At 43.0% G+C, this 20586-nt stretch overlaps 1 protein-coding gene across 1 annotated transcript; it reads right to left on the bottom strand.

Annotated features, from left to right (window-relative positions):
* Window positions 1–3487: 3487 nt before the first annotated feature.
* On the bottom strand, window positions 3488–7126 carry FGF6 (fibroblast growth factor 6; the record flags this gene model as incomplete). Its single annotated transcript, XM_084206662.1, has 3 exons — window positions 6642–7126; window positions 5614–5717; window positions 3488–3664 (listed from the first exon to the last, which is right to left on the bottom strand). The coding sequence occupies exons 1-3, from the start codon at window positions 6979–6981 to the stop codon at window positions 3488–3490; spliced, it is 621 nt and encodes a 206-aa protein (XP_084062788.1). The 5' UTR covers window positions 6982–7126.
* Window positions 7127–20586: the final 13460 nt, after the last annotated feature.

Raw genomic sequence — 20586 nt, 5'->3', positions numbered from 1 at the left:
TTGGACAGTTTTATGTTTCTTGCAAATTTACAGTCTCAATTGTGAGTCCATATTGAGTCAGAACATGAGGTATATTTTAGTGAAAAAAAAGTAATCTGAGAACTTTGGCACCATTTTACTGTGCAAAATAAAATCTTGGAATTGAAATAGTGAGGTATACAAATATTACTCTGCTTTTCCACTGTGTGTGTGTCTGTGTCTCTGCATGTCTGGGAAAAATACATTTATTTAAGAACATGATTCAGTTCCAGCCAAATCTGCTTTCTAACGTGGTGAATCCAGTCTTAGAATGTTATGGGGCTTGCCTGAGGAAGGAGAAACTGTAAAAATAGGCATTAACTCCACAGGAGAGTCCCATGTACAAAATGTGGGCATGCCAGGCTGGTGTGGAGCATTCACAGCAATGCTTTCAAAGCTCAGCCCATGGCATGACCCCTGTTAATGCACACTTGAGATATGTTTTGAAGTCCCTAATTTGGCCCTGATTTGGGAAATTCCTTTAATTTCATGAGTTTTCTTTATATAGTCACGTACCCTTATTTGATTTCAGCTGTGATTTCCATGTTGACCTGGCTGGCATTGAGGTGTAATGAGGAAAAAACAGTGTGTGAAGAGTAACTCAGCAGAGTGACTGATGGGGCTCTCCAAATGCCCACCAAAACTGCATCCAAAAGGGTCTGCAGTTCCTAAGAACAGTCTCAGCCAAGCAGGCTGTGACTAAACAGATTTATAGAATCACAGAATGACTGAGGTTGGAAAACACCTCCAAGATCATCAAGTCCAACCTTTGACAAATCCCCACCTTGTCAACCAGACCAGAGCCACATCCAGTCATTTCCTGAACACTTCCAGGGACAGTGACTCCACCACCTCTCTGAGCAGCGTGTTCCAATGCCTGATCACCTCTTCAGTGAAGAAATTGTTCCTCATTAATGTCTAACCTGAACCTCCCCTGCACAGCTTGAGGCCGTTTCCCTCTTGTCCTGACTTCTTGTGGCCTGGTCTATGGGTTGTCCTCGCTTGACCAGTGTGTGCAAAATGGAGCCAGTGAGTCTGATTCCCACCTTTTGTGCCAGCTGTCCCAATGCTTACCACTCCTGGCAACAATCACTTTCTCTAGCCTGCCCTGGTTTAAGAGGGAAAAGAATTTATCCTGTCATAAGGATGCTGGATTAAGCTGTGATCAGAAACAAATTTGTGTGCCAGCATTTGAACTCTGTTTCCTTCTACATCCCTGGACTCTTCCATACTTCTTCAAACTTCATTTCAAAGACAATTAGGAATATAACACCAGGATACAGGTTGCCAGCTAATGTATTTCAGCACAGCTCTCTGTACCTCTAGGGACTCTAGGCCAATGTACTGTCTGATACCCTCCAAACTTTTCTTTGACCCACTCTCTCCCCACTCAAAACATCCTGTTTTTTCACTTCAAATGCACATTTTTCCAAAGCAAACTGCTGCACACGTTGTGGGTGAACAAAGTGTGTCATCTTGGCTTCTTTCTGAAATACTGCAAGCCCAGAAAATGAAGAGCAATTCTTTTCAACTTCTTTCCTTCCAAAGCATCCTCCAAAGTATCCCATTCCTGTTCTGTGAGCAGCATTCCATTCTTTTTTTCTCTTCATTTATACTGTGATCATCACTTACATTTGAACCAGATAAATCCAAGTATGAGTCACCCTAGAGATGCTGGAAAACTGTATCTTGTTCACAAAACAATTGCCTTGACAGTTTCTCAGGAATGGTGGTGGTGGGTGCATCCTTGTGGGTATGTCCTTTGGGCCAAATCTTCTGCAGCTATAAGCTGATAGTTTTCCTGGGCTGATTTACTCCAGCTGAGGATCTGGCCCTGACAGTGTCTCTCATGCATGTCAGAAGGCTCAAATTCATCACGAATAGACAGCCCCTGCAAATAGAATGGCATGTCAAGGCTGGACATAGCCCCATTTTGGCTGGACGTGGGAGATAATCTTGCACTCAGATATTCACTTCTGCAGCAGCATGGTCCATCTATGCTGAAAATGCTCATGCTCTGACATTACATTGAATCTAGTTTCAAATTTAGGAGCACGCCACCAATGCAGGAATCCCAAGGCTTCTGGTAACTGACATTTATAGTGACTATTGACTTAGGGCCTCTTAAAATACTCTTTCAAAGGCACAGAGAATGCAGCTTCATTGGTGATCTGCAAAAGGGTTGTCAAAATAGCAAGGCAAGGTTATGTGTCATTTGTACAGCTTCTAGGAGAGCTTTGAAGAGTGTTTCATACAGCTTGCTATGTTGTCTTTGAAACCGATGCTTTGCAAGTGACAGAAATTGGAATTATGGCACTAATTCCTCTGTCCCAACATGGGAAGGTATGCTTGTGTAGCCTCCTTTCTCTGTCCTTCATACCTCAGGGAGGTATGATAGAGAAGAACCAAATATACTTAAGACAGTGAAAATTCAACAGAGTTTTCTAAAATAACCTTTTGCTGGAAGCTTCCATGAATTTCTTATCTTTTATAAAATGCATCCCACACACCAGTTCTAGTTCTTAGAGATCAACAACATTCAGGCTAAATGAGATTCAGTGCCTTTAAATATTTCTTTTCTTTTATATAGAGGCACATGGGCATCAGGAGACTGGCATGACTGATTCATTAAAAGTATGTAGTTACATAGATTCACACTCATCCATCCCATGTCTATATATATACAAATATTAATATTAAAGATGTACACATCTATATTGGAGGTAAGTCTAAACTAAGCTCACAAAATGCCATTCAGAATCCTCAGCTCCAAATCAATTTTGCATTTGGGACCCATCTATGATTTATCCTGTGGCCCTTCCCATGGGAAATTGATTGTAGGTCTTCATTTTGCCAACCAGTCCATGTGAGGAGACCCTGGAGAATCCCTTCAGAGGCAGTGGAGCTCTGGGAACAGGCAGTTTGCTTGTGTAGAAACAGTTGTGGAATTGGCACCTTAGGGATCAAAACAGGTTGAGGACTTTACAGGACAGAGTCTGTAGAGGGGAGTGCAGGCAGATATTCAGATGGAGTGAACTGCCTGAAGCTCTGGTGAAGCAAAATCATCTGGTGATTTGGCCCATGATATGTAAACAGCTCGCTACAAGAGGTTATTATCTGAGGTAAATAATATTTAGTAAATCACCTATGATTGATTAGATGGTTGCCCACAGCCATTCCGCATCTTCCAAAAACTTCCTTTGCACTCCAGCTTGCATTTTTCTCTGTACAGCACCAAAGGAGGCACACAGCCATGTAAAATTTGTACAGAGTAGAAGAGAAGCAGCACTGTATTACATATGCTATGTGATGAATCTAGTACAAATATTTTTATCCAAATATACACATACATATAGAGATATCTTTTTTTTTTTCAATGATCAGTATAAATACTTTACCTGGGAGGTTATTCCCCATGTGCAAAACGAAACAGTTTGTCCTGGGATTTAATCTTCTGTTTTGCTGGTGCTCATATTCTTGGTAAGAAGTGGGTCACTGTCATGGCAGGAGAAACCTTGTTCCCTCTCTTCACCCTGCCATGTTTGCTCAGGGCTATGTAAGCACCGCGGTGAACCTTGGATTCATATGCGTTGTAGTTATTGGGCAGCAAGGTTTCCTTGAACTTGCACTCATCTTGGAAAACAGCCTAAGGAACAGCAAGGGGAGGGGGTAGGGATACAAATCAGGTAAAATCAATTTTCCACCAAGGCCCAGGTCATTTTCCTTCCTCGCGTTTTTACACCAGGGCTCGTTGCAGCGTGCGACAGGTGGTGCCGCAGCCACTGTGGCCAACAATAAATCTCCCTCCTCGGTGCTAATTTGGTGTCAGATGAACTCAGATGCCACCTGTCCAGATAATGGACTGTGTATTTCCTGTGGCAGATCAAGTTAATTCATTATAAATCATGGATTTCTTCATTTTGTTTGCAAGTAATAATTTCTGTCAGCATCGTACCCTCTCGCCCAAACAACAGCTTTATTTAAGACCTCCCCTCTGCCAGAAGTTCCATCATTTATAAAAAAAAATTATATGCTGGCTCTTGAACCTTCAGAGCTTTTCCAAACAGCAGTGTCCAGGGACAACTGCTTGCTTTAATAAGAGATTTGATTAGCAAGAAATAATTTCTTTCTTAAAACATAAGTAATATTTAACTATGCAGCCTGTTCTAATCTGGGAAAACAGTTTTTAATAACCTCCGCGTCAAAACATGAAAATCTAAGGAGGGGGAGATATCTGGGAGAGGAGGTGCAAGGACAAATAGGAGACGAATGCAGAGGAAATTAAGAGAGAAACAGAATAATTCTCTGACTTCAAATGTCTGGCACAAGAGATTCCACCAATGCAGTTCTATTTGGGCATCTGTGTGATAACACCATCCAAAGCCTGTAAGAGTCTGACTTAAGGCATTGTGCTGTGCAGGGAAAATGCACATCTCTTACAGTTTTTGAAAGTGTCTTTGAAAATAAACAAAACTGTATTGAAAGTGGGGAGAAAAAAATCAAAGGGATTTCCGAAGCCAGACCCTGCCCTTCCTTAGAAAGACCCAGCTAAGTAAAACAGTTGGACTTGTGGCACTTTTTAGGTGCTTGTGATCACTTGTGATGGAAAGAATATTCCTGAAGTGGGACCTTAAAGTGTCCTACTGTCATTATGAGTGTGAGAAGGAATCAGGTTAGTAATGCCACAGGTCCCTCATAACATTTGGCATTATTTTAAACCACTGCAATGCTTTGTTGAAATTACAGCTGTTCCAAAGGAAAGGACTCTGGTGTTCCTTGACAAAAGAGATTGATACAACCAGTGTCATTCATTACTTTGAGATGGACTGATTTTGCCTATTTCCCAGGGCCAGCCTCTTCCAAATGCACCTCCTAACAAGCACTTTTTCTGCTGGATATTGACACTGGAGATGTGTTGCTCACATCTCAGAAGTTAAACTGCATTTAGATAGCAAATCATCTGGATGAGGATGATGGTGTTTCAGTATGATTTGCATAGTTATTAGTATTTTCTCACCCTTTGCAACTGATCTCACAGAACTGATCATTAAAATAACCTCAGCCACACATGTTGACCTTGTAGGGTAAACTTCCTATTTATTCTTGATGGTGGGCTGTTTTTGGTAGGAAGGAGCATGTGGTCATTACTTTACTAAGGGTAGCTGTTGGAAATAGCTATAATTGTGCCTCTCCTACACACAATGCAACGCAGGATGGAATCAATGGAGCTCAGCTTTGCTACAATGTGTTTGCAGCCCTATGACCTTAGAAGAAGCCATCTAATTAATCTGTACTATTTGCAGAATAGGTTCATTTTCCTAAGGTGTCCCTTGTACAGTCTTACAGGAAAGCCCTGTAACAGCCATGCTTCTTGTTGCATTAAATAGCACTGATGACAGCAGGCTGGGCAGGCTCCCTGTAACAGGAGGGCTATTTTCTCTGCTTGTAATCAGAGATTTCCATAAGGAAAAGACTGAAACAAACAAAACCAAAACAAACTAAACCCAAACAAACAAAGCAAAACACTAAACCAAACCAAACCACTTCAAAACCTTTTTGTTTAAACTGTGAAAAACTACTTGTACTTGTACTTACCGTCCCATACAACCTGCCTTTGCTGTTCATTGCAATGAAGAGAGCACTTTTCACACCAAGCAGACTTACAACACCTCTTTCTACAGTGGATATTTCAAAGAGACCTGAAAAACATGAAGTTCAATAGGAATGTTATCAAAGAATCTAGAGCTAATGGAAGACAATTCAGGTATGTTTTTTTTTTTTTAACCCTAACAAACTTGTAGTATATTCTTATAAGAATTAACTCCCTAGTGCAGCAAAATAAATATACACAGAAAAGATATTGGGTTTTTCTAAATGTCACAGGATTTGAAAATAATTATTCTAGAATTGTAGTCACATTCTGTATAAACCTTTTACTCTGTCAAACTCTTTTGATCTGTCAAACTCTGGACCTTTTCAATAAGAAGATAATTTTTATGTAAAATGCTATACTTACAAAAGGTTTTTTACTGAGCCTTAAAGAAGTGTGGCTTGCATTTTGAAGTCCCACATGACACTGCTGCAAAAGATTTTAGCAACTGCCCTCTACAGGAAACTCAAATCCACGTGACTAATGCTTTCCTTAATGCTTTCCTTAATTCTTAGGGTAACAGAACAGCACCCGCAAGAATGAACAAACCAGGACAAGCAAACCCCATCCATGGGACACACTGAGTGTCCCAAAAATACTGGTCAGCTAAGATTCAAGAATCATGCTTTGGCACTCTGGACCCAGCAAAAACCTCCCAGATTCAAAAGGCAAATGAGAAGGTGAGGAGCAAGAAAATGCATCAGAGAGTCAGTTTTTAACCTGGTTTGTTTTTTCTCATCTGTGCAGCAAAGCAGGTAAAAATAAATTCTATCTAAATTCGTCTAAGCATTTTGTGCCACATTTTAGCCTGAAGGATTCTCATGTTTATTGATCCCAGAGACTTTAAAAGGCAACAGATGTAGCACAGGTTAATAATATCAAGTCACAACATTTGCAGTCTGTGAAGGGTAATTACTAGAGTTCACAGCAATTAAGTGACATCTATTCTATTTCATTTCTGGATGCAACTCACTGTATTGGTTTTCATTGTGAACTCCGCTTATCCTTCCGTCTGGGAGGATTTGAAGGTGAAACCCGATGCCCACGTTGCAGTAAAGCCTCCGCTGCCTCTTGATTCCTAGCAAATAGTCACTCTCCCAGTTCACATCTGCCTTCTCCCCTGACATCCCAGCCATGGACCTGGACAGCAGAGATTGCCATCCTCTCTCCAGCAATGTGCCATTAGTTCTGCTTACAGCTGGGTGTGTGGCAGCAATCCCGGCTAGCAGACCCAGGAGAAGGAAGGCAGGCAGCGTCCGGTGAGCGCTGGCGTCGCAGGACATAGTGATGAGAAGTCTTTGTGCCGTGGCCATCCCGTTCACCTCCTGGGCACGTGGTCAGAATTAATGGCCCTAAAAATACCGCCCTTCTTGTTTTTCTCCCTTCAGCATGGTGGCAGAGGCTTATTTTTGGAAAGCAAATAGAGCTTGCTGACCTGAAACTAAAGCCCGATAGCAGTTGGGTTGGGAGCAGAGACAGGCCAGCAGGACTCCAACTGGTGGGGACCATGGTTTGTAGATTCTGCTTCCCGCTGGGCAGCCTCCGTTATATTTGATTGAGCCATCTTTATAGTGCAGGGGCCGTCCCTGCCCACATCATCACTCTGACATCAACAGCCTGCCCAAGGTGAGGCTGCCAGAGCTGTAACACAAACCTGCGTCCTCCCTGCCTGCTGAGGTTGGAGTGCTGTCAGCCAAGACTGGAGGCAGGAGTGGGATTTCATTGGCTGTGGGAAGCAAAGGAGTCAAATTGGTCGGGGAATCAGAGGCCTCACAGGCAGCTTCCTTATTTAGAGAAGAAGGTGTAAAAACAGTTCTGGACCTCATCAGTGAGCAATGAGAGGTTTGCAGCCACTTCCTTGGTGGCATGATTGGCGGGTGCTTGTCGGGGCACCTCGATACTCGGGGACAATTGGCTTGAGGTGGCCGCAGCTCTTTTTGTGCACACCCTGCAAAGCCAAGGCACTTCTTGCTGAGCGACCCAACAGCTAACTTCTGTCTGTACCTCTGCAGGGAGTGCTCCTGGCTGGCTAAAGGAGAGGTAAGCCATGCAGCAGGGACAGAAGCCCCAGCTCCTGCAGCTTTTATCCCAGTGGGAATTCTGCTGAGCAGGGCACACAGGCTGGAGCATTGATCTGGCAGTGACACGTAGATGGGAACATTAGGTCTTCCTGTTTTTCACTGAGGTGAGTTCCAGATGATCACATTTACCTGGGGAGGGTGTGTGCCTCCTGCAGGGGGGCAATAGTATTTGTAGGAGCACGACAAGGACTTAGGGGATGTGTAAAAGATGAGGAAAAAGTGAGACGGCCGCAGTTTCCCAGTGTTTCACTGTCTCCTTCCCTCAAGCCCAAATACTCACTATTTTTATAACTTATGACCATCTTAATTTGCCTCCCCTGCTCAGACTGTCTTAATTGTTTCCCCTCATTTTCCATTGGAGCTGTTTCAGCTCCTTTGGAATTGGACAGGTTAGACTTTTATCTCAATTAGTTTCACAGAACTTATCAAGACATAAGACAGAGGAAAACGGCTGAGATTTATACAAATACTTTTGTCAATATGTCTGTCAGCTTCTCATAGCACAGGCCTTGCATCTTCTCTGTCATTTGAGAAGCCTGCTGATGAGGGGAGTACCTGGAAGCATAATTAAACTGAGCACACCCAGTGTGACAGAGTTTCACATTAAGCAGCAGAGGTGCAATACAAAGCCTGGGACACTGCAGACTCCCCAGCACGAGTCCTGTGAGGTGAAGGGGAGCCCCTGGCAGCCTTGAGGCAGGAGATCAGTCAGAGTCAGTGATGTCTGTGAATATTGATTGCTCTCAGGAGACAGGCTCAGCTATAAAATAATTGGGAACCACAGGGCTAGGCCCTGGCTTGTTCCAGGTGACATTTCAAGATCTCTGTGCCTTTGTTGAAGCTGAACTTGACTATCACAGAATCACAGAATAACCTGAGCTAGAATGGACCCACTAGGATCATGCAAGTCCAACGCCTGGCAGTGCACAGGACCCCCCAGCAATCCCACCCTGTGCCTGAGAACCTTGTCCAAACACTCCCTGAACTCTGGCAGGTTTGGGGTGCTGGCCAAAAGAAGGATGTCTTTTGCTGACAAAGAAAATCCTCAGATCCTTTTCTCTTCTGCTTTCTACTTTATCTGATTATTTTTTCATCTATATAAAGCACATATATCATTTTTAGGAAGGAATAATTTAGTATTTTACACCCTCTCATCATAGCTGCAGTCTTCGTGAGAGGCCAGCATGTCTGGGAAACAAAGCCCAGGGTCCCTGTTACAGGCATGGAGCACTGATTTCCCAGTTTTTCTTATACTGCAGTCTGAAACCTGCCCATTCCCAATGCATGTGACTCCTGGTAACACTGCCTGGTAACAGAGCCATCACTGTCTGTAAAAACATACACTGTAATATTTTCTTTCCTGTTTATTTTTCCGCCTAGAGAACTTTTCAATGTAGTGGATGCAGAGCTGGATTTCCATCCTTGAGCTCCTCTAACTTTTGCTGGCACATCTGCCACTGTGGATTCCCCACAAGGTGTCCTGATGGCCCAAGCTGAAGGAACACTTTGTAGTGTAGGAGCACTTTGCACCATGTCTCATCCCAGTACCCTTGATCCTAGAAGTAAAACCAAATGGTCAGACACAAAACAAACAAACAAAGATAATTTCTAATAAGTTTATGGGATGGGTCGGTTTGTCTTTTAGTCAGTCCAGCTGGAAAATGACTGCTGAGGGCTGTGGTGACCCAGAAGACAGCCTTGCTCCAACAGTTTCCTGATGAGGAAGTCCATCTGACAGCATTCTGTATTGCTTGCTTGCAAAAATTCCGGACTTTTCCTGCCTGATCTGTAAACCAAACCAAATAGCTAAAATTTGTGATTTCACTGGGACACCTGGTCCTCTTAAGACCAGGAGTCCTGGTGTCTGGCCCCAGAGCAAGTGTGTGTGCAGCTGGGAGATGAAGTGCATTCTGCAGTCTTGTACTGCTCAGCAGTTCAATCAGAGTTGAAATGAGTCTTGAACCATTCTCCAGCTGGATCTGTGGCCAGAAGGTTGCTGAGTTTCTGTGCATTAGCATTTGAACTGCCATGTAAATTCTTGAGATTCTGATTCAATTAGGCAAGCCTTGTTTGTTCTAAAAGATGTCTCATTCTGCTAAAACTTGTCTTCTTGGCCCATGAAAACACACTGTAACCTTCTGATTTTCAGGTAGCATGTGGTCCTGGCTTCATGTGCCCAGTGAAATTTGGAAGGGAGACACCAATAGCATTTGCAGTAAAATAAACCCTGTGAACTCCAAAACAGTAAAAATTTACTTGAGCAATCAAACTCTGCTTACTTGAATTCTTAAGACCTGGGGTGACAGTGCTCACTACATAACTAAAGCAACAAGTTTTCATTGTCAGTATTTCAGCACAACATTAAAATAACCTCTCTTTGGAGCACAGCAGTTCAGATCCACTTTCAGATAGTCTAAGAAAAGTCCTGCAGCTGAGCAGTAACATGATATGGATGCAGAGCACGTCTTTCAAAAAATGTGGTATGACTTAGGGTCCTAAGTTCCATTTTCAAATCTGTCAAAATTCTCTCCCTATTTTAGGGCCTGGAAAGAGCAATCCCTCATTCAAACACAGAAGGATGGACTGAAATTGTTCACCTTGCCTGCCAAGACTCAAGCTGATGGTGGACAGTGGAGAAGGGAGATTTCCAGGTGATAAATCTGCCTGTTATGGGAGGGCAGGTGTTGCAGACTCCGGACAAGTTGCATAAAAATCTGTAAGCCCAAGTATGACCATGGAGCCCCATCTGACCTTCTTTAGGTTAATGGGGTTTGCTGACCAGCGTGGAGAGATTTGTAACCCACATACCAGGACTGTTATGTATTAAATATTAATCACAGTCTGAAAGCAGCATAAAAAAATAACAGAGCAAGAGTTGCAGAGCTGTATTGACACCCAAGGACTCCACCAAACTGTAGAACTGGTAACACTGAAAAGGGTGTTGTTCCCTTGATGCCAGCAACATCAGGGAACGCTGATGTTGTTGGCTTCAAGGCTAATTTGGATAGGACCACAGAACAGATGATTAATCAGCTGAAGAGCTGAGCTCTGGTAGCAGAGGATGACAGAACAGGTTGTACCACACTGTATTTGTTATTTCTCTTCTCACTACCCAACAGAGAGGCAGATTTGTTGTCTCACTGATCCCCAAAGTGAATAAACAGGACAACAGACAGCAACCTTGCCTAAGAGCCTTGGCAGCTGATGAGCTCTGGGAGGCTGAAGCAAGCAAACTTCTGACTCAGAACTATCCCCTGATTGCAGCTGCTGACTCCTAAAGCATGTACAAGACCTGCTCAAATATGTTTTGTCATCACCGGTCATGAGGAAGCCAAGATATTAACAGGGACCCTCCATTTTTCACACACACAGAGGTCCTGGTTAGGCCACTCAGACACAACTGGGCAGGAGAGTGTAAATTTAACAACTTAGAGTCACTCCAAACAATTATCTTCCCATTTCTCCACAGGGAAATCTCTCGCTGAAATTTCACATGCCAATTTCTTACAGGCAAGCCCAAATCACAAAAAAGCTTCCTGCTATGGAAGTGGGAAAAAGGATCTACTTCCACAAGAAACTCTGGAGGATTTAGGACTAGGTGGATGCTAACTTGCTTGGAAAAAGATCTTGGTTTACTGGTTATTCATGCTGAACTCATTCTCTGCAGAGGGTATGTCAAGCACAGAGACAGTCAAATATGCCCATCTTTGTTCTCCTGAGCTGGCCAGGTCTCCCTCTCCATGTCCCACAGAAATGGGAATGACTGTGAGAAGAGAGCGGTGACTCCCCGGCGGACCTGTGGCTTCCCACCTGGTACTGTGCCCACCAGCCCACACTGCTTCTCTCATCACCTCCTCAGCTGTTCCCACTCCACAAGGACAGGCAGTCCAAGGGTAAAAGGCTGAGCTGAAGAAAACAGAAGTGACAGCCACCACCCCCACAGGGATCTGCTTGGAGTTATTTATTAGAAGAGATGAATGACAAGGGCCACGTTTAATTTTGTTTGTTTCGTGCACAGTTTGCTCATTACAGCAGGAACAGGGACACTGCAGGAATAGGGATGCTAAATGCCACATTTAAGTAACATTTGGGTAAGAAAGCAAAAAAACCCCTTGGTCTTTATTGTTGGTGGTGATGAGATTCTGTCCAGTGGCCCAGCTGACCTCTGTGTGATTCCTGACCATAGAACTATTCAGATTAAATTATGTAATGACCATAGAAGGTTAAAGGCAATTTCTGTCATTTGCCAGGTTATTGTGTGTTCCTTGTGTTGTGCATCATTAGCTCAGTTGAGGACTTTCTCTTGCATGCCAATTCTTCATCCGTTGGTCTGGATCCTCTGTAATATTTCAAAGGAAAATTCAGAAACCTTTTGTGTAGTCATCTGAAATTTTTCCTGGGTTTTTCAAGTGTTTGGGTTTTTTTCTCTTGCATGACAGGCAGCACCTGAAGGTCTAAAGCTTGTAATTCATCATTCAAGCAGTTGTGATTCGTTGTTTAATTTCCACAGAAAGGATCCTGGTGTTGACATCTCCTCTTTTCCTCTTCTGCCACCCTGTTCCCATTCCCACTGCACTCTGCTCATTCTACCTGCACAGTTCCTGCAGAGACCAGTTGGCATCTTCTGTGCTTGAAGAAGGGATGCATTTATGGAACAATGTTCTGAATTCTCCACAGAAGGATGACAGAATTACATCACTGATGATTGCCAGAACCTTATTCATAAGGCATCTTTCCAAGGCAAACAGAAACTTTTTTCCCTTTGGTCAAAAATGCTCCAAACAGCTTAGCAGTCTTTTGATCCTCTGGAAGCTTCTGAGAACACCTTCAGCCTCTCCTTTGAACACCTTCAACACACTCCCTGTGGATCCCTGGGGCTGTCCACTGGACTTCCTCCAATCTGTTGATTTCTCTCCTGTGTGAGGATGCCCTAACCTGACCATAGCACACCACATGTGCCAGTGATGGGAAGTAATCTCTTCCCTCACCCCTTGACCTCCTGGCCACCTTTGGGCTAATACAGCCCAGTCTGTGGCTGTCCTGCCCCACCACGACTATGAATTTGGGTTCAGCTCTCTGCACCATGATCCCCAGCCTCCTCTCAAAGCAAAGCTGCTCCCCAGTCAATCAGTGCCCAGCCTGGACTATTGCCAGGAATAATGTATTCCCAGGATCTAGGCTCTGCATTTCTTAATGCCAGGCTGCACAAGAATCCTGTCAATCCATTGTTCCAGCTTTTCAGGGGCCAGCTGGATGCCAGCCCTACCCTCATTATATATTCTTTTCCTACAATTTATTGTTGCCAACTGCAGACTTGCAGGTTAGGGAAAATAAACTAATCTGGGAGTAGTGATGGATTCTTCCTCAAATGCCTGCCACATTCATGCAAGATGTTTTTTCCACTCTCCAAATTATTGTTCATTGTGATTTGGTTCTATGTGGTCATCATACATAGTAAAATACAATATTAAAAAAAAATTTGGTTTCTTCCAGCAAAGACCTCATTCTTTAGCCTGATCTTTTTACATTCATGTTTTTCTGTGTGTGATTTTAGATGTTTCCTCACAGTCCATGACTATACAATACACTTAAATGGACTTGAATCCCCAAGGCACAGCCTAAAGACAAGGTGAGATAAGTCAATACAGTTCTAATCTGGTTGATTACAGTGGTCATTCAATATTATTTTTAAAGACTGCAAGTCCTGTTTTCAGAAGGGAGCCCATCTCTCTGTTTCAAAATATGCTCTGCTTTCAGTGCATTGAGGAGACCTCAATATTGGTGCCATTTTCCCACTGGAGTCTGGGATCTGTTGAAGAGCTGGCTGTGAGTAACTAAGACATCAGTACCCTCTCTACAAAAGATCATGCAGGTTTGTGATTTTCTCTGGTTCAAGGCTGTCTTCTTCTTTGCCTTGAAATAATAATTTCCAGTAGTCACTCTAAACAGTAGCCAATCTGAGTCCAAAGCAAGCTTTTTGTGCTTAAGGCTGCAGCCACCTTGTTATTTCTTCATCAGGAACCACAGTGTAAGGTATTTGTTGTGATGGTTTTTAACATATGGAAGATCAAGATCAGATTCCTAAAATATTCTGAAAACCAGTTATAGCTTTAACAGTGACCGTGGTTAAATATAATGCCCAAGTAATTTGTTCTATTAAAAAGCCCAAGTCTTATTTTTATCAAGTGATGTTATGAGGGCATGTTCTAAATCAGCCAAAAGCTCTTGTAGCTGCAAGAGCTTCACTTCTGCAATTTTTAACAGCCCAGTTAAGTTGGTGCAGCTCCTTGTGCATGTTGTTAGTACAGAATTCCTCCTCTGACACTGACCAGATCAGGCAGACTCCAGAGGATGAAATACTTGAAGAAGACAGGCAAAGAAAATACAAGAGCTGAATGACAATATTGAGTTTATTTTTCCCCTGCAAAGATGAGTCTCATTTGGACAGGGTCAGGTTGTGATGGGTGCACAGGACTAGGAAATAAACCCATACATTTCCTGCATTCATGTAACTCTTCCCCTGACATCCCTCTCCAGGCTGTCCTGCACTTTTCCCTGTGCACGGGCCCAGTTTAGGATGACGCTGTTGCTGCTGCTGTGCAGTTATTCCAAGCATCCTTCCAGCAGAATGTGTATTCCATGCAGGATTAGAGAATGGTTTGTCTGATGCCCACTGGACAGGCGGTGTGGAGCAGGGTCAAGGCAAGCATGCAGCAGAGCTCTGAAATTTCCTTTTTGATCAAGCAAGGAGTGAGCATATGTTGGCAGATGGAATGTGTGCTCAGCTTACTTTAGTGGAGTTTCAGCACTGACCTTTTGCTGCATTCCTCCAGCAGCAGTAAAATGGTTCTGCTTAAGTAAACTGACATAGGCCATGTGCAAACCCAGCTGTCTTCTCCAGCCCACCATTTCTCCTACTGTTACAAGAAGCCTGGATGCATGGGAATGTTGTAATTTAATGTGTAATAACCTCTCATGGAAATAATGTTGTGAAAATTAATGGTGCTCATGACACAATAATCTCCACCTTGAGGAGCCAGTTTAAGGACTGGCCACAGAAGTGAACATTAATAGGTCCTGGGTTGCTGTACTTTATATTAAATTCTTCCTGACACAAACAGGAAGTTAAAGGCTCTTACACCACTCCAGCTTGGCCCATCTTTTCCTCTCTTTGACTGCTTTACGTTTTCCATCGTTTGTTTCTCTAAGTGTCTGACAGGTCTGGCTCTGTATGACTCCAGAATAAAAAAGAAGATGGATTAGGCAGAAGTAGGTGATCAAGCAGGCCAGTTATTAGTGGGTATAATGTTTCTCTAAGGAGCTGCTTGTGACAGCATCATCAGTAAAAAGAAGAAAATACAAAAAAGACATGGCTGTACCATGTATTGTACAGAGCCTGCCCTTCCAAATTCTTGATGCCTTTTTCATGGAATCATAAAATCATTTGGGCTAGAAGTGACCTTTAAAGGCCACATAGCCCAACCCCCCTGCAATGAGCAGGGAGAACTTCAACAGATCAGGTTGCTCAGAGCCCTGCTCAGCCTGACCTTGACTGTTTCCAGAGATGGGGCATCCTCTACCTCTCTGGGCAACCTGTGCCTCTCTGGGCAACCTCTGATTACCTTGGTGTCCCTCCTCTGCACTGCCTCCAGCAGCTCCATGTCCTTCCTGTGCTGGGCCCCCAGAGCTGGGCCACTACTCAGGTTTGTCCAGGTCCTTCTGGATGGCACCCTGTCCTTCAGGTGTGTCACTACACCCTCAGCTTGGTGCCATCTGCAAACTTGCTGAGTGTGCAATCAATCCCAATGTCCATGTCACAGATGAAGACATCAAAAATGACTTGGTCCCATTACAGGCCCGTGGGGGACACCACTTCTCAGCCATCAGGAGGTGCTGACTCACCTGCTGGGTCTCACACCCGGGCAAAGGGGCTGATTGTCCTCATCCATAAATACCTACATGCTGTAAGATAATCATCGGGAGAAGAAAAACTAGAAAATGTTGTTGTCTTCGTGCAGCAAAATATTTCCCACTGTAAGCAAAAGTAAGATATAAATGTGGTGTGTGCCATTTTGCATGTAGCAACATCAGTTTGCATGACTTGCTCATAATTGATGGACTGCTTGAAAGAAAGAACCACTTCCAATGGGCAGGGAGAAGTGCCCAAAATGGCTAAAAACACATCCAAGATAACAACTGGTGGTCAGGCAGCGGTTTCCAAACAACTACTCAACAGAAGCACTCACATCCTCTTGTGTAGCTGGTCAGGCTTGGGGCCAAGCTCCTGCCAATGCCCCACTGCAATTTCCATCTTTGACTGGTGAGCGGGGAGAGGTTCATTTCTCAGAAAGGGAGGCTGGGCTGGCCTGTGCTGGTAGGATTTCCGCTGTGGGAATAGGCACGGAGCACGCTGATAACTTGGGTGCTGCACGCACCAGGAGGGGCGGAAGGAAGCAGCCCCTGTTTGTAGGGTCAGGCTATTTCTGCTGGGATTTAAAACTGCTCTTTGGAACAGAGTTGAAACAGTCACTATAAATGACTTGCATGAAAGAGTACAGAGCATTTTGGAGGATTATAATTTATGCCAGGCAAGAGCTGTTATGGTTCAGTTTAAGGAGCTTAAAATAAGACTTTTGGGAGACAACCAAACCAGCTTAAACTCTGGTCACTCCTCAGTTCAAGATACTCCTAAATTGATATGTACAGGGTCTGTTCCTGCCGGGGGGCCAAGGGCCTTGAACTCCTGTTGAAACCACTGAATCTCAAAGATGCTCTGAAGATATCTGGCATTGTTAAGAGTGAGCCAATGATAATTAGGAAAGAGCTGATAGTGCCTTGGAGCATATGATTCTCTTTACCTTTCATCTAAACCCGAATTAATTTTATTTAAGGATTTTTCCCCCCAAGGCTTTGTCTTTCATGGAAGGTACCTCTTGTAGGAATGTAGAGCTTTTCTCCGTGGGATCCTCCTTTTTGCAGATTTAAAATCAATCACTTTATTAAGCCAGCTGGAGATGAAGCACATCTGTCTGGACCCTGATCATCATCCACGTGCTTCCTAAAGAGGGAACAGAGAGAGGGAGAAATCAATCCATTTCTGCTGACCAGACAGAAAGGCAGACATGAAGTCCTGTCTTGCCATCTCTTAGGCAACTTAAGAGTACTTTATACCACAAAGGCATAGCTGTATCCTCCTGTTTTCTTGGAAATGGCACAGTGGCTATCACTCCATTCTCAGAGAAATCAGTATGAGACTGATTTCTAAGTTTCCAGACATATTGCTTCTCTAAATCTTCCCTGTTTTCCTTTATTAGTTTTATCCCTGTTAGTTAAGTTGAAACTCTTACTGGAACATGCAGTCCAAACCCACCTCCTCTTTAGTCTTTGCATCCTTTAAATATTTACAGACGGTTTTCATATTCCCCTTCAGTTGCCATTTAGCCCGTGTTGCTCTGTGTGTATCTCTTCAAACTTAGCACCCTGGGAAGGGCACACAAGGCCAAATTCTGCTCTCAGTTACCTCTCTGTAATTTTGCAGTAACTCAGCAAACTTGATAGACATTGAATTGACACGAGCAACACACAGAGCAGAAGGTGAATGCCAAAATATAAAACAGAATGTCAATCAAAACTAACATCACATCCTGTGGGCCACAGACTGCACAAGGTTGGTGCCTTTTCTATGATGGTATTTTTTGCTGCATTCTCAGTGACTAGAGTGAAGATTTAGAAGAAGTTGCAACAGCCATCAGGAAGATGCCAGTATCTACCATAGCTCCTCTGAGAACTGAGATAGGACATCATTGTGTGCTCTATAATTATGTGCTCCTCATTGTGTCCATACAGAGTGCTTGAGTGATTTAACACTGATTTTATAAGAGGTTTTCTATGTTACATAGACTATTTGATACTAGATACTTCATATTTCTGTGTGTGTTACAAACATGACACAATAACCTTGTTTTGTTCAGAGACTTCTTTTTCCTATGGGTACTGATAATTACTCCAGCAGAGAACATTTCTCCACCTTTTCTCAGCCCTTCATAGGGCTGGTTGACAATACTGCTCTGTGTGTGTTCTGAAAGCAGAGGAACTGGCCAATGAGACCAGAGCTGAGCATCACAAACTGAAGTCCACAATCCATTTCCCAATTAAAAGATATGTCATATGGAAAGTGCGTGCCCAGAGGAAGTGTTTGCTCAAGCTGTCTCATCTTCTCCAAGCTGCACTTGGCAGAGCTTGCAACACTGACTTCACATCCTAAGTTGACTAATTTCCATGGCTTTTCTCTTTTGAAGCCTTTATTATAAAGGGCAAATGTTGTTTTTCTCCCTTTTCAGGTCATTCTGACAGAAGTGAGAAAGGAAATAGAGAACTATGAACCACCATTCTTTATCCAGAATCTGGCCTAACCTCCAAGGAATAATCTTCAAAAGAACTTGCTTCTAAATGTTTGGGGAAGATTACACCTTAGTGTTTAAATGCTATTATATCATAAAATCAAGCTCTTCAACTTATGCAACCTGAAATAAAACTGTTTGCCCTTATACATAATAATAACAACATATTCTAATTCTGTGGTCCCACAGGACAACAGTCCTGGGGTTGCTACTGACTTCTATCACATCCAATATATAGTATGAAGTAATAAATTTATTTTTATGCAGCACTGATGGTGTGTCCTGAGAGCTCCATGAGGCAAAGATACAAGAAGAGGACAGGCATCTCTTTACTCAGCTGACCTGGTGTGAATACCAGGGGATAGCTCTGTATTTTTGGGTATAGCACTGGCAAAAAAACCCCAGTAAATGAGGCATGAAAGACTAATGCTCAAAATACTACACAAGTATAAATTAAAGTTTCCTCTAATGAGGGGAAAATGAGGTACAGATACAATAAACTGATCAACTTTTAAACTCACAGAAATACCAGAATAGGGTTAGAATGTGCAATCTCAATCATCCCAGATGGAACAGGTTGTTTTTTAAAGCCCTTTTCAACCCAAACCATTCCATGATCATTTCCTCCCTTACGTTATATCCTCTCTGCATAATCATGGTCTGTGGCTTCATTCACCTCTCTTACAACAGGAAAAGTTATAAAACAACTCTTTCATCATTAAGATTTCACTATCCAGAGTGAATTATTGCAGAAGAAAGGACCTTGGGTACGACTCCCACCTGTCTGGGCAGTGCCACCTTCTAACAGTGACATTTCTGGCATTGCAGCGGGGTAGAAGCACCTGGCCAGGGCACGGTCTGTACATGTGTTTAACTGCCTGCATTCTTCTCCTGTTTGTCACCAGTTCTCACAGAAGCAGACACAGGTCACAGAGCTGGTGACAAGAGGCAATGGGCACTAAGTGATATCCTTGACAAATCCAGACTCTTGGCATTTTTATTCCTTGCAATAACCTCAGTTCAGGCTCTGTAAAGGACACCTGCAGTTTACAGTGGTCACCATGAGCAAGTTAAGAAGCTAAGCAATGGCATTTGCTCCTCACCTCTCTCTGTGGCAAGAATTTTTTATTCAATTCAAGCCACGTGTATAATTTTACACAACATTTTCAAGGCATTAAATACTGTCACCCTTCCAAGGAATCTGCACTGCACATACAAATAGAAAACCTCATGCTCATTAAGTAATTTTCCTCTTAATGTTGAATAGCTTTTCTTGACTGAAACAGAATTCCTAAGGTGGCTTTGCACCATAAACTGCAGCCTGTATTCTACAGCTGCCCGGCACAGACCAAAGAAAAGGTACAGCTTAGGTCAGCCCATCTCTATATTCTGCTTTCCTCCATAGACAGCTAAAATTCTGCTGTTAGCACCACTTCTTTGAGAACAGGTATGAAAAATGGGAATATTAAATGCTCTGTCACAGATACCCCAGACAAAGATTCTCTTTGGCAGGCTTATTCAGCATTTACAAGGGTCACACTTCAGCAAGCAGAATTAAGTTTTCCCATACCATTCCTTCTATTTTGGCTTTCCAAAACCTCATCACTAGAGCTTGTTGGTTCATTTCAGTATCAAAGACCAACTGGTTCTTCCGATGACAAGTTTAGATGCAGTCAGCTGGGGACTGAAACCAGTATTAAAAAACAAAAAGGCAAAAAGCTGAGTTATTTTCCTAGAAATTAGTGGCGGTTTCAGCCAAGTGCTACTAAGTTACATGGAGTCTTCATGTTTTGGCAAAAATACAACACATAATTTTTATTACCAAAGAGTCTCGAAGTATATGCAAGATGTTTGCTTAAGAACTGTTGGTGCTCCTTGTTGGTAGATTTACTGACTGAAGGAAAATATAAAACTAGTATAAGTAGGTAACACAGATTTTTCACACACAGATAAGCATTACAACTTCTAAAAAGGAGTAGCTCTGCCACCACACCTTTCCCAGACAGAATAGTGTTAGAGCACTTGCTTTTCTGGGACCAGAGTTTGATTTCAGTTTAAGGCCAGCAATGTAAAATGAGCTGTAACAGGATTAATCCAGCTCCTTCTAGAGGAATTCACATCCTTCTTTTCTAGAACACCAAATTAGGTCACATTACTTGCATGACTCTTCTTTAGAAGCTGCTGGCAGAGGAAAAGAAAGTATTTGACAGTTCAGCAAGAGATGCTGGGTCACTTGCTGGGTCACTTACATGGCTTCCTGCAGCATGCAAGACTTGATAAAAATACTAAGCTGAGTCTGTTAATTACAGAGTGACCATCCAATCATCATGAAATGGTGAATATTCCTTTGGTTTGCCATGAGAATTTTTAATTATGCAGCTTCCCCAAAACGGAGCTTTTCAATCTTTGCCAGTATTAAGTTAAATAACATTTTAAA

This window comes from Fringilla coelebs (assembly GCF_963513975.1).
Source record: "Fringilla coelebs genome assembly, chromosome: 5".
Lineage (NCBI taxonomy): Eukaryota > Metazoa > Chordata > Aves > Passeriformes > Fringillidae > Fringilla > Fringilla coelebs.
Note: the sequence above shows the minus strand (reverse complement) of the source record. Positions and strands in the feature narration are given on the sequence as shown.